At 37.3% G+C, this 11171-nt stretch overlaps 2 protein-coding genes across 2 annotated transcripts; both read right to left on the bottom strand.

Moving 5' to 3' along the window:
• Positions 1 to 3802: 3802 nt before the first annotated feature.
• LOC134656373 (retinol dehydrogenase 13-like) lies at positions 3803 to 4799 on the bottom strand. The gene has a single exon (XM_063511888.1). The coding sequence runs from the start codon at positions 4734 to 4736 to the stop codon at positions 3819 to 3821; it is 918 nt and encodes a 305-aa protein (XP_063367958.1). The 5' UTR covers positions 4737 to 4799; the 3' UTR covers positions 3803 to 3818.
• A 1420-nt stretch (positions 4800 to 6219) lies between these two features.
• LOC134656233 (retinol dehydrogenase 13-like) lies at positions 6220 to 10676 on the bottom strand. Its single transcript, XM_063511734.1, has 2 exons — positions 10039 to 10676; positions 6220 to 6678 (listed from the first exon to the last, which is right to left on the bottom strand). Exons 1-2 carry the CDS (start codon positions 10480 to 10482, stop codon positions 6223 to 6225), a joined length of 900 nt encoding a protein of 299 aa, XP_063367804.1. The 5' UTR covers positions 10483 to 10676; the 3' UTR covers positions 6220 to 6222.
• Positions 10677 to 11171: the final 495 nt, after the last annotated feature.

Raw genomic sequence — 11171 nt, 5'->3', positions numbered from 1 at the left:
ATTTTATAAACTATTATTAAAATTAAGTATAAACTAAATAAATTAAAACTAATAAAATAAATTAATAAAACTTACCCATCTATCGTAGGTCCCCCAGATCTGTCCCCTGCGGAAGGGTGCCCATAAGGCTGGCTACATTCCCACGCTAAATAGCTATGCCTATTCTTTGGCCTAGGAATGAGCCAGCCTTAGGGTCACCCGTGGTTTCAAATAGTCTTTTATTAGGCCCTTAAAAAGATTGTGAGCGTCACGACACCACGGCCCCAGGGTCTCTACCGCGAACGCCGCAAATATGTGGTTGTTTGTAAGACCAGCATATTTGCGGCGTTTTAGGGTTTCAGCCGCTGCCCCCGCCCCGCCATTATTTATTTATTTATAATATCTATTTACTTATAAAAGTGGCAGGCTGTAGGTCCTTCCTTGCCAAAGATAGTTATAACAATAAAGTCGCGTCAAGATCATTTTGAACACCTGGCCCGCTTAGGAACTTCTGCTGTTGAGTGTAGTGTACACTGGTAGGTACATAATTCACATAAAGACTATTGTAATTGAAAAAAAAAATAGATAGAGAGATAGATAGAATACTCTTTAAGATACAAAAGAAAAGAACAATTGATTGATTGATTGAACGATTGAAAATACACGTTTAAATAATATCTTCTTTCTTACAATATAAACGAGCAAGTAATAATTTTGCCATTGAACTACTGACAAGGACTAATATTGTCTTAACTAGGTTTAGACTTTAGTGCTATAGGTATTATATAAATGGAGAAAGCTAAGTTCGCAGGATTTGGTGACGTATGTCGCAGATTAAACACAGAGTCGGATACAAAGGGAGACTTCCACGGCATAGTTGTCTTTTATGTTATAAATTTGCATTTCATTATTTTATTTGACTTAGGCTACCGTAATTAAGTTATTATGTATTGGCAAGGTGCGCAGTCGGTGGAGGGGGAAGTGGCGCTGATCGTCACAAACACAGGTAATCTTATGGAATGTCTGACATTAATACTAGAGACAAACCAAAGAAAGTCTGCAGCGCTAGATTAAAAGTAGTTTTTAAAAATCAGTATGCGACAAAACCACAGAAAATGGATTAAATAGTCTTGATACTTGTGAAATTTCTACCATATTTACCGTCTATGAAAAAATTAAGCTGTATGCACAGCTTAATTTTTATGGTAAAATAAATTTCATTCCAACAATAGATGTCACTATAATAGTGACATCTATTGTTGGAATGAAATTAATATGTAGACATATACTAATATTGATAAATAATATTGGGAGAATGTGACATTTGGCTTCATCAAAATTAATAAGCTTTTGTAATATCCGCGACGGCGGTAAATAGGTACAGAGGGCCTACCGCGAACACCGAAGTTCTCAATATGCGAGCATCTTTCTCTTTTACTCCCATTAAGGCGTAATTAGATTGACAGAGAAATTGCCCGCAATTTGCGAACTAAAGTTTTCGGAAAAACGAAATAAACCATTAAAACAATAAACATATATTAAAAATTAATTTTAGCTTTAACTAGTAGGTACCCATGCCGTGAGCATAAGCATGGAGGTTGTGGGTTCGAGCTCAAAACCCGGCTAGTACCAATGAGTTTCTCGAAATGTTAGAGGAAGTTCATAAGTATGCCTATACCTATTAGGTGTGTTCAATTTGCTGTGAAACCTTTGTCTAAACCAATATTATATTATCTATCTTAATACTTCACCATATGTACCTACATATGGTGAAGTATTAAGATGTTTCATTCCACTTACCCGTCATCAACTCCAAATTTTGTAAACATTGTCGTTTTTCAGCTTGAATCGCCTCGTGCTGACTTTTTACAAGTGTAAAATTATTCGTCATGCGGAAAAGTAACTCCCGCACGCCGGTTTTGTAAGGTTTCACCATGTTTATTCCGTTCATCACAAAACACAATGAATATTTAAACGATTTTGACAAACACATACCATAGTACTGACTGCTTAAAAACATTGCCATATGTAGTTTTTTAATTCGATGTCAAATTATTGCGCTGCAGACTTTCTTTGGTTTGTCTCTAGCGGCAGCCGCTTGAACTAATTTTACTCCATAAGATTTAACGTAGAAAGTCTGCCAAAATGAGGGCAGCACCAATCGTGCACCTAGCAAATACTGTTTTATCATTTATTCTCTTTTTGGTGCAATAATATTTATACTTTTACCTACTCGCTTATTAGCTTAGTCCATTAGGAAAGCGAAGTCTACACTTAGTAGTAGTCAAGCAAAAACGATGATAATGAGAATGAGCGCATTTAGATGAGCCATGCCGATAACCGAAAACAATGACTGTGATTTTTTTCTTGAGTGGCATATCGGCTGTAATAATGTAGTTAATCTGTGCTATTGTTTTTGATTGCGTATTTAGGTTCATTGCTCTCAGCGGTGATTAGGAATGCGTTTGGTGTCTGAAGGAAACCACGCTTTCCCGATGACCGCAGAATCCTTTTAGTATCGGTGATAAGTTACAGGCGTCAGCGGATCTCTAAGGAATAAGCATTATTGTGTTCAGTTTTGTATAAGACCGACGGAGCGCTAACATGGCTTAATTTTATGTGAAATACAGGGTGTTGGGTACATCGTTTGCCAAATTAAAACGGCAGATAGGTTGAGCCATTTGCTATCTTCTCATGCCTAGAAAAATTTAATTGGCCACGGTTTTTTGTTCTACTGCGCAAGTGACAATTTGAAATTTACGAAAAACTGGCATAGAGCTTAAACAAAAAACGTGCGCATTTTTTTTCTAGGCATAGGAGTAAATGACTCAACCTATCTGCCGTTTTAATTTGGCAAACGATGTACCAAACATCCTGTATATAAATGATATATTAATAAGAACCTACTGACTTAAAAAACTGTCATCGGTAATTAAAGCTTATTTGTGTCTTTCTATTACAAAAGGGTGGGTCCTTATGCTTCAAGTGCGTCCTTATTGCACCTGAAATTCAGATGTCAGAGGGCCTACCGCGAACCACGTTCGACGTGTTGCCTCCCTGTCACACTTACGTACGAATTTACAAGTGCGACAGAGAGGCAACACGTCGAACGTGGTTCGCGGTAGGCCCTCTGACTCCTGGATCTACTAATAAGGATAGTATAGCAAACTAACTGAATATACTACTTGAATTTCGTTACTTCCATTATCATAATACATCATTTTCCGGGGCTAACTCTTGTCTATAACTAAATGCTTGTCCGATCAATTGGGCATCAAGGCATCTGTATGCTAGCTTGCCATCACGTTATTCAAGGTCTCTCATGCTTTGGACCACGGTGTATGTTTGCGTAAGCAACACGGAAGCGAGCGCGAATGCTCAAATACTGCTCCCGTGAAATACTGCCGCGTGCGCTAAGCTAATATTACCCTTTTTAAACTAGAAAACTCCCACGAGAGTTAGAAATATTTACTCGGTTACTCACGTAATTATAAGTCACTCACTGCACTGACCGAAATATCTCAAGCGTTATTTTATTAGACCTAAATTACGTACCTACATTTAGTTTCGTTTTCAATATTTAAGTGCCATAAGTCTTAGTTTCTTCCTCGTTTTACTCAATATTTTTCATTAGAAGTGGGTAGGTATTGTTTTAATAGTAAGATGCCAGGATAGCTTACGGAATTATTTTAATCTTACTATTTTCTATCGAACCCATTTGCATAACAACACTGTAGGTATCATTAAATCACACCAACTTAGTATACAGTCCATCAAATAAGAACCACATTTTTTATGTATCGGAACTTTCGAATGGCTACTGTTATCTCAATAAAATTTCACAATTTCTGTCTCTCCCAATCTTCTTCTTCCGTAATTCCGACCAGTCGCTTCGTTTCCTCCCATAAGTTGCTTGTCAATACCGTGTCATTCGCAAACCAACTACTGTAGAACATCATACAGTCTCTAAAGTGCTTCCCACTGTCGTTTTCGACCCTCGGATCTATCCCCAAATACACCGGCATGGTGGCCACCCTGACCAACGGTCGACCAATCAGCTGCAGGCCAGCATTCAACAACGTCTTCAAAGCCTCATTGTCCAAATGTCTGAAGAATTCCGACTTTCCTAGTCCTGGATCCATACTGTACACATTCACCCCTTGACCTTTGACCCTCTTATCCATTTCCACTGTAGAGAGTATGTTTCCTAGCTTAGCGTTGCAATAATATTGAAAATTGGTGTATCTGCCGACATCGTTCATATGTTCGAAATCTATAAAGCCAAGAACCAACGCAAGAGAGGACACATTGACCACTCTACTCGGTGCAGACGCCTTCAAAAGTGGGAATAACAGAAATGTCAGCAGAAACGAACCAAAATAGTTAACTTGCATCATAGTCTGAAGGCCGTCTTCTGTCAGTCTATCTTCCAGACCAATGGCACCAATGTTATTAATTAAAATGTCCAACTTTGGCTCTTGCATCATTATCTTATTTACAAATGTCCTCACAGACGTCAGTGACTCAAAATCCAAGGTTCTCGCGACAACGTTGTTGTGTTTTGCCGCGTGTGTAATTATATTCCTCGCGTCTGCCAACTTGGCAGGGTTTCGGCTGGCTATGATGACCTTTGCCCCTCGTTTCGCCAAGTTCTTGGCTACCTCCAGCCCTGTGCCAGATGTTGCCCCTGTCACGAGGGCCACTTTTCCGTCCAACCTGATGCCCGATTCGCAGTTGGAAAACTCGTCGCGAGCCATGTTGAAACAGCAAGATTAATGTCCGGCTTCACTTGTTTTTGATTATGAACTGAGCAAAATGTAAAATAAAACCTTAAAGTCGAGAAGGTCGTTTGGCTCTGAAGGTATGCTTGTTCTTCGCAACGCCAACCAAACTCCCTTCTCAGGCGCACCAGTACAATAGTTACCCTGAGGCTCATGACAGACATGTTTAATGGGAGATCTCTTATGTTGGTTATTCGACTAAGGATATTCCTATTGCATGGTTATTAAACCTATCAATAAGAATAACGGCCCTGAACTTAAAGGCAAACGACACTGGCCGTGTATAATTAAAACATACATAAATACGAAATAGTGACCAAGTAAAAAGCGTGTAGGTAGATAAGTGCTCCTACTATTATTACTTAAGTTTTTTTATTGATATACCAATTAGTCCCCACGTTAGCTTAATTAAAGGACCGCTATAGCTGGGCGTACCTAACTATACCTATAGGTCGGTGATGAAATTTGAACAGTAAACATTAGGTATTTCCCTAAGAGTAATTATGTAGCTCTCTATTTGCCATATGCGCAACAGTTTCCTAATGTCCCGGGCAACAATGAATAACCGTATTGTGCGAAACAGGGCGTGGGACTACGAGAATGCATTATTAAACTGTTCCGGTGCTCTACCTATGACACAATCACAAGAGGATAAATTCGAAAAGCTTAATGAAGATGGCGCTGCAATAATTAAAAAAAAAACATGTCATGAGATATGTCAAATCCAAAGAGATAACCGGTCGGCTGTCCTATATAGGGTGCTTCCTGTAACAGGAGCAATAAATTAAACTAAATGCTGTACTCCTCAAACTGACCAACATTTGTTCAGCAACTTTTAAAAATTATGAATCCTTTAGACTTCCTCTTTTTCATACAAAATAAATATTGCCTTCAATGTACGCTGACATCAGTGTGTTTGACGTTGCTTGTCACGTTTTAAACATAACAAAATTTGCAATACATTGGGTCTTAGAATAAACTTAAAAGTGTAATAAAAATCAAAACATGAGTTATTTAAAAAAAAGTTGCTGAACAAATGTTGGTCAGTTTGAGGAGTACAGCCTACAGTTTAATTTATTGCTCCTGTTACAGGAAGCACCCAGTATACTTTGCGGTAGGCCCTCAGTATAGTCAGTGGGTTTTTAACCTCTTTCTGAAAGTAGACAATTTGAATTCATATACATAATATTATAACATATTTAACTCAAGCTTATGCCCGCAACATTATTTGCGTAACATTCAAAAACTATTTAAGTAGGAAATGGGAAAAGGCAACTCATTGATTCGTTTATTTCAGGGAAGGACGGGACAAACATGGCTGAAGACGATTAAATATAAATAGCTGCACTTTATAAAGTTAAATAGTTATACAGTAAGTGTATAACTGAACAGTAGTGTTACAAATTTTACAATAAATGATTATGGGGCTCCATATAGTACACAATAACACAAATTATATTCTCTAATGTATGAAATTCGTTTCCCAATCTTCATCCGCACTTATTTTAACAAGTTGCTTCGAAACGTCCCATAATTTTCTTCTTAGTTCATCGTCACTTGCTAACCAGTGGTTGAACCAATCCATGCAGAATTTGTAATGTTTGCCACTAACATGTTCCAACTCTGGAGCTGCAGCTAAATACGCTATCTGAGCTCCTACCTCTTCTTTCGGCTGACCAACTAACCGTATAAAGAAATCCGCTATTTCTTTTATACCACTCGGGATCTGATTTAATACATCCGTATCTGGCACTACGAAAGGGTCAAAACTATTAGCAGTAACATCGTCACTATTCAAGCGTTTACTCAGCTCAACGTTGAACAAAGTGATAGCAAGTTTAGAATTGCTCAGCGTTTCTATGAACGAATATCTCCCAATGTCATTCCAGTGTTCAAAATCAATGCTCCCGATATAGGGGTATCCGCAATGAAACGGACGCGTTTTGAAACGGACATTATCGATATCTCTAAAAAATCTTAAGGACTATATTCATGTTTTTTGGTTGTTGGCAACACTGATGGCCATAGACAAACCCACAGCGATGACAGTTCTCGGCGGCCATTATTTAGTTCACCGCTGTCCACTTTGTTGAATGCAACGTCTTTCGTAAATAATTTCGGGTTTTTGCAAAGTCCTTAACAATTCGATTAAAACTGAAGCTGCATCTGTGATGGTTGTTCGTGTTGTGATATATTATCAAGAAAATAAAGAACGGTGAGTTATTATCTTATCAATACTTAATTGTTTTGAATTTGGTTAAAATGTTTGTAGGTTACATTTGGAATGAATCGGACATGTGCCGACGAGTTGAAACGGACGTCCGGTTCAATCCACCAGTCCCTGTCCGATTCATTACTCCTGCGAATTGTAGTTACTGTGTTGTCTTAAAATTGATTTTATTTATTTTTATCACCAATAGATGCCGCCAAAGAAGAGAATCCGGCCAGAAAAGGCAGCCGTAGAGTCTGCTGTAGAAGAAGTACTGAAAAAAGGACAGACAATTCGCTCAGTTGCATCAGCATATAAAATATCGAAATCATATTTGGCGGATATTATCAAAAAAGCTAAAGCATCTTCAACTACCTTCACTCATGATCCTAATATTGGAAACAGAAGAATATTTACCCAAGAACAAGAGGAGCAACTAACAGATTATTTGAAAAGATCCTCAAAGATGTGCTATGGACTAACTACAACTCAGGTGAAAGAGTTTGCATACCAATTTGCAGCTGCACATAATATAGCAAGTGTAAAATGGATTGAGCGACAGAAGGCTACAAAGGATTGGTTTCGTGGATTCATGGCAAGAAATCCATCATTATCAGTGCGCAAACCAGAAAATACTTCTTTGTCCAGGGCTACGTCTTTTAACCCAGAGAATGTTGGTATGTTTTACGAAAATCTTGCTAACATACTCAATAGGAAGAAAATTGAACCTCATATGATATGGAACCTCGATGAAACTGGATGTTCCACAGTGACCAACCCGCCAAAAGTTGTTGCAACCCGAGGCAGTAAACAAGTTGGACAGGTAACATCGGCAGAGAGAGGACAGTTAGTCACAATGCTCGGATTCATTAATGCTTCCGGTGGAACCATTCCTCCTGTATTTGTGTTTCCTAGAGTCCATTTCAAGGAATTCATGTTACAAGGTGGTCCAAAAGGATCATTGGGTTTAGCCAACCAAAGTGGTTGGATAACTGAAGAGAGCTTCTACAAGGCCATGTTACACTTTATCAAATATGTGAAGCCATCTGAGGAAAACCCTTGTTTGTTATTGTGTGACAACCATTCTAGCCACATAACAATTGACATTGTCCAGTTGGCTAGAGATAATCATATATCAATTTTGACATTTCCACCACACTGCAGCCATCGTCTCCAGCCGCTGGATGTTTCTGTTTATGGACCTTTTAAAGCTCGGTATAGGGAGGCCATGAATGCATGGATGTTATCCAATCCCGGAAAGACAGTAACAATCTATGATGTGGCTCAATTTGCTAACACCGCATATATTGCTGCATTCTCCATGGAAAATAATATTGCGGGGTTTCATAAAACTGGGATACACCCTTTTAACAGAAATACCTTCACTGAGGATGATTTTTTGACATCCTTTGTAACTGACAGACCTATGCCTGAACTCCATAATGCTGAAGTATCAACTAATAATGCTTCTGGAACTCCTGCTGAAATTCCATCTACTGTTGATACTCCCTCTACGAATGCTGCCAACGCATCTAGCTCCACTACAGGCTTAGAATCGCATCTATCAACCACGCCTTTACTTCCTGAATGTGTCCGACCATATCCAAAGGCATTACCTAGAAAAAACACTCAAAATCGACCCAGAAAGATGAAGAGCACGATTATAACTGACACGCCTGAGAAAGATGCATTAATTGAAAAACAAACAGCTAAAAAGAAAGTAGTAAATAAAAAGGTTGTTAAGTTGAAAACATCTAAAAACATTAAGAAGCTTGTAAAATCATCTTCAGAGTCGTCGGATTCAGATTTTGCACTTCAAAAATCAGATGACTCTAATAGTTCTATTGAAAATCTAACATCTACATCTGCAAGTGCACCTAAAGCTAAGGGTAAACGCCAGGGCCGGCCCCGAGCCACTAAAAATAAAAACAATAATGATTTTTGCGTTGTTTGTAAAGGGACTTATTCAACAAGCAATGTTGACTGGTTAATATGTGGAATTTGTAAAAAATGGGCACATGAGACATGTGGTTTGCAGGGTATCCATAATTTTTTCTGTAATAATTGCAATTAATGCTCAAATATGCAACGGCAAGACTTGATTATTTTAAAATACTTATAAGTAAAAATTATAGTAGGTATATAAGAAAAATATGTGATTTAAATGAGCCTTTCAGATTTAAATAATGATTATTTTTGGTACCTAATTATTAGGTAGGTATATTGTTGAATGTAAAATAAGACTAAGATTTGAAGACGATCCAATTATTAAACATAGTGTTGTTTTGTTTTGTAATTTTTAGTTCAATAGTCAGTTTGAGTCATTTATTGAAACCAAAACTAAGAAGTTTAATTATTTTGTTGCTTTTTTGTAATTGTTGATTATATGATCTCAGTTTAAGTTTTACTAAGTGTTTGACTTATTAAAATAAGTATATTATAAAGTGAAAAAATGTTACCTAATTATTAATAATATTTTTGCTAAGTTGAAACCAAAACTAAGGTTATACTTTTAAAGTTAATATTTTATGTTGTTTTTTTTTAATTATATGATCTCAGTTTGAGTTCCGCCAAAGTGTTACATAAGTAATATACTGTAACAAAAAATCACACCTACTTTTAATACTGCCAAATTGAAAATAACAATTAAAAGTTTAAAGTTAAATTACTTTGTTGATTTTTGTTAAATCATTCATATTATATTCGCCGTTAACGATGTATTAAAGTGTTCGACTTCATTAAATAAAAAATATTGTGTATAAACAACGCATTTCATAGACATTTAGTGTTCATATGCCTCATAGTATGGCATTGGTTCCTAGTCCTTTTCAGAACACCCACTGTCCTATTCAATGCTACCTGTGTAATGAAACGGACAAAAGCGGAGTAAAAAATAAACGCATAATTCTTACATTAAATTGTTTTTTTTTATGGGATATGGTGTATAAATAATAACACTATTAATTTCTAATTCACTTAGGATAGTTAACAAGTTCCTAAGTTTTTAACTATAGTATGTAATCTTACCTCAAAGTTAAATGTCCGTTTCATAGCGGATCTCCCCTACATCGATCCTGCTGACCCATTGATGATCCTGCTTGGTGCAGATTTGTGCAGAAATGGTATTAATAGGTAAGTGAGTAGAAAAGTCCCGAAATAATTCACTTGCATGGTTAAATTTAGTCCATCTTCCGTAAGAACATCGGGTAGGCCTACAGCGCCAGCGTTGTTGACTAAGATGTCTAGTCGACTTTCAGCATTAGTAGTTTCGCTCACGAAATCTCTTACAGATTTGAATGATCCTAGATCTATAGTTTTGTATCCAATGTCCTTGTTTCCAGTTTCTTCTTCGAGCTTATCCCTAGCTAGTTTCAGTTTGGTTTCGTTGCGGCTTGCTATGATGACTCTAGTTCCTCGGCGAGCTAGATTCTTAGCTACTTCGTAACCGACTCCCGAGCTTCCACCAGTCACTATAGCCACTTTGCCGTCCAATTTCGTCCCAGTTTCACACATATTCCTTGCAATTTTATTTAACACAAGGCTAAAGCAACATACGTTTTAGCTCGGGCCCAACGTCAATACTGAGTAAACAGGAACTGTTCATATTCGTACCTACGAGGTATAAAAACAGGACGAGTTTTGAATATATAAGATGGTTGCACATGCGTCATACATCGTAATTAATAAGAATTGTTAATACATTTAGCAGCGTAGGTATTTGTGGAACTCAATTTGCACACAACACTGGATGGAGTATTCGAGCCTTTAGCGGCGGACAGATGGAAATTATTAAGTTTAATATGTGCGTACGGCATGGTAAAAAGTAAATGCAGCTTAGGTATTTAATAATAATTTGCCAATATTTTACAAATAATTCTACAACATAAGTACTTGTTTACACCTATTTGTAGACCTCGTGGATTTTTTTGTAGTGCAGTTATTAGGCAACAAATAGGAATAAAAAAATCCAATCAAACAATAGAAGAGGAACCAGAAGAATAAGAAAAATCATGTTACCTGGGTAAATTCTTCTTATTTTACCTGAACGTGCCGTGCTCTGATCATGATCAGGCAGTAGCGACTAGTGGAGTTAGCGTGTGACTTCTTAAGCCTTGCAGGGCCACATTTATATTTACAACTTGGATTAAATTATTCCTCGCGGTCTCTGTATAAACCTAGTTATACGCTAGTACGTGTCCATT

Source organism: Cydia amplana, chromosome 18 (genome assembly GCF_948474715.1).
Source record: "Cydia amplana chromosome 18, ilCydAmpl1.1, whole genome shotgun sequence".
NCBI classification, from domain to species: domain Eukaryota; kingdom Metazoa; phylum Arthropoda; class Insecta; order Lepidoptera; family Tortricidae; genus Cydia; species Cydia amplana.
Note: the sequence above shows the minus strand (reverse complement) of the source record. Positions and strands in the feature narration are given on the sequence as shown.

Excerpts from the sequence above, each read along its gene's own strand:
- LOC134656373 (XM_063511888.1), bottom strand. The coding sequence starts at position 4,736 with ATGGCTCGCGACGAGTTTTCCAACTGCGAATCGGGCATCAGGTTGGAC.
- LOC134656233 (XM_063511734.1), bottom strand. The coding sequence starts at position 10,482 with ATGTGTGAAACTGGGACGAAATTGGACGGCAAAGTGGCTATAGTGACT. Across the intron at positions 6,679-10,038 it reads TCAATGGGTCAGCAGGATCG|CCCTATATCGGGAGCATTGA; the intron begins ATGTAGGGGAGA and ends CATTGCGGATAC.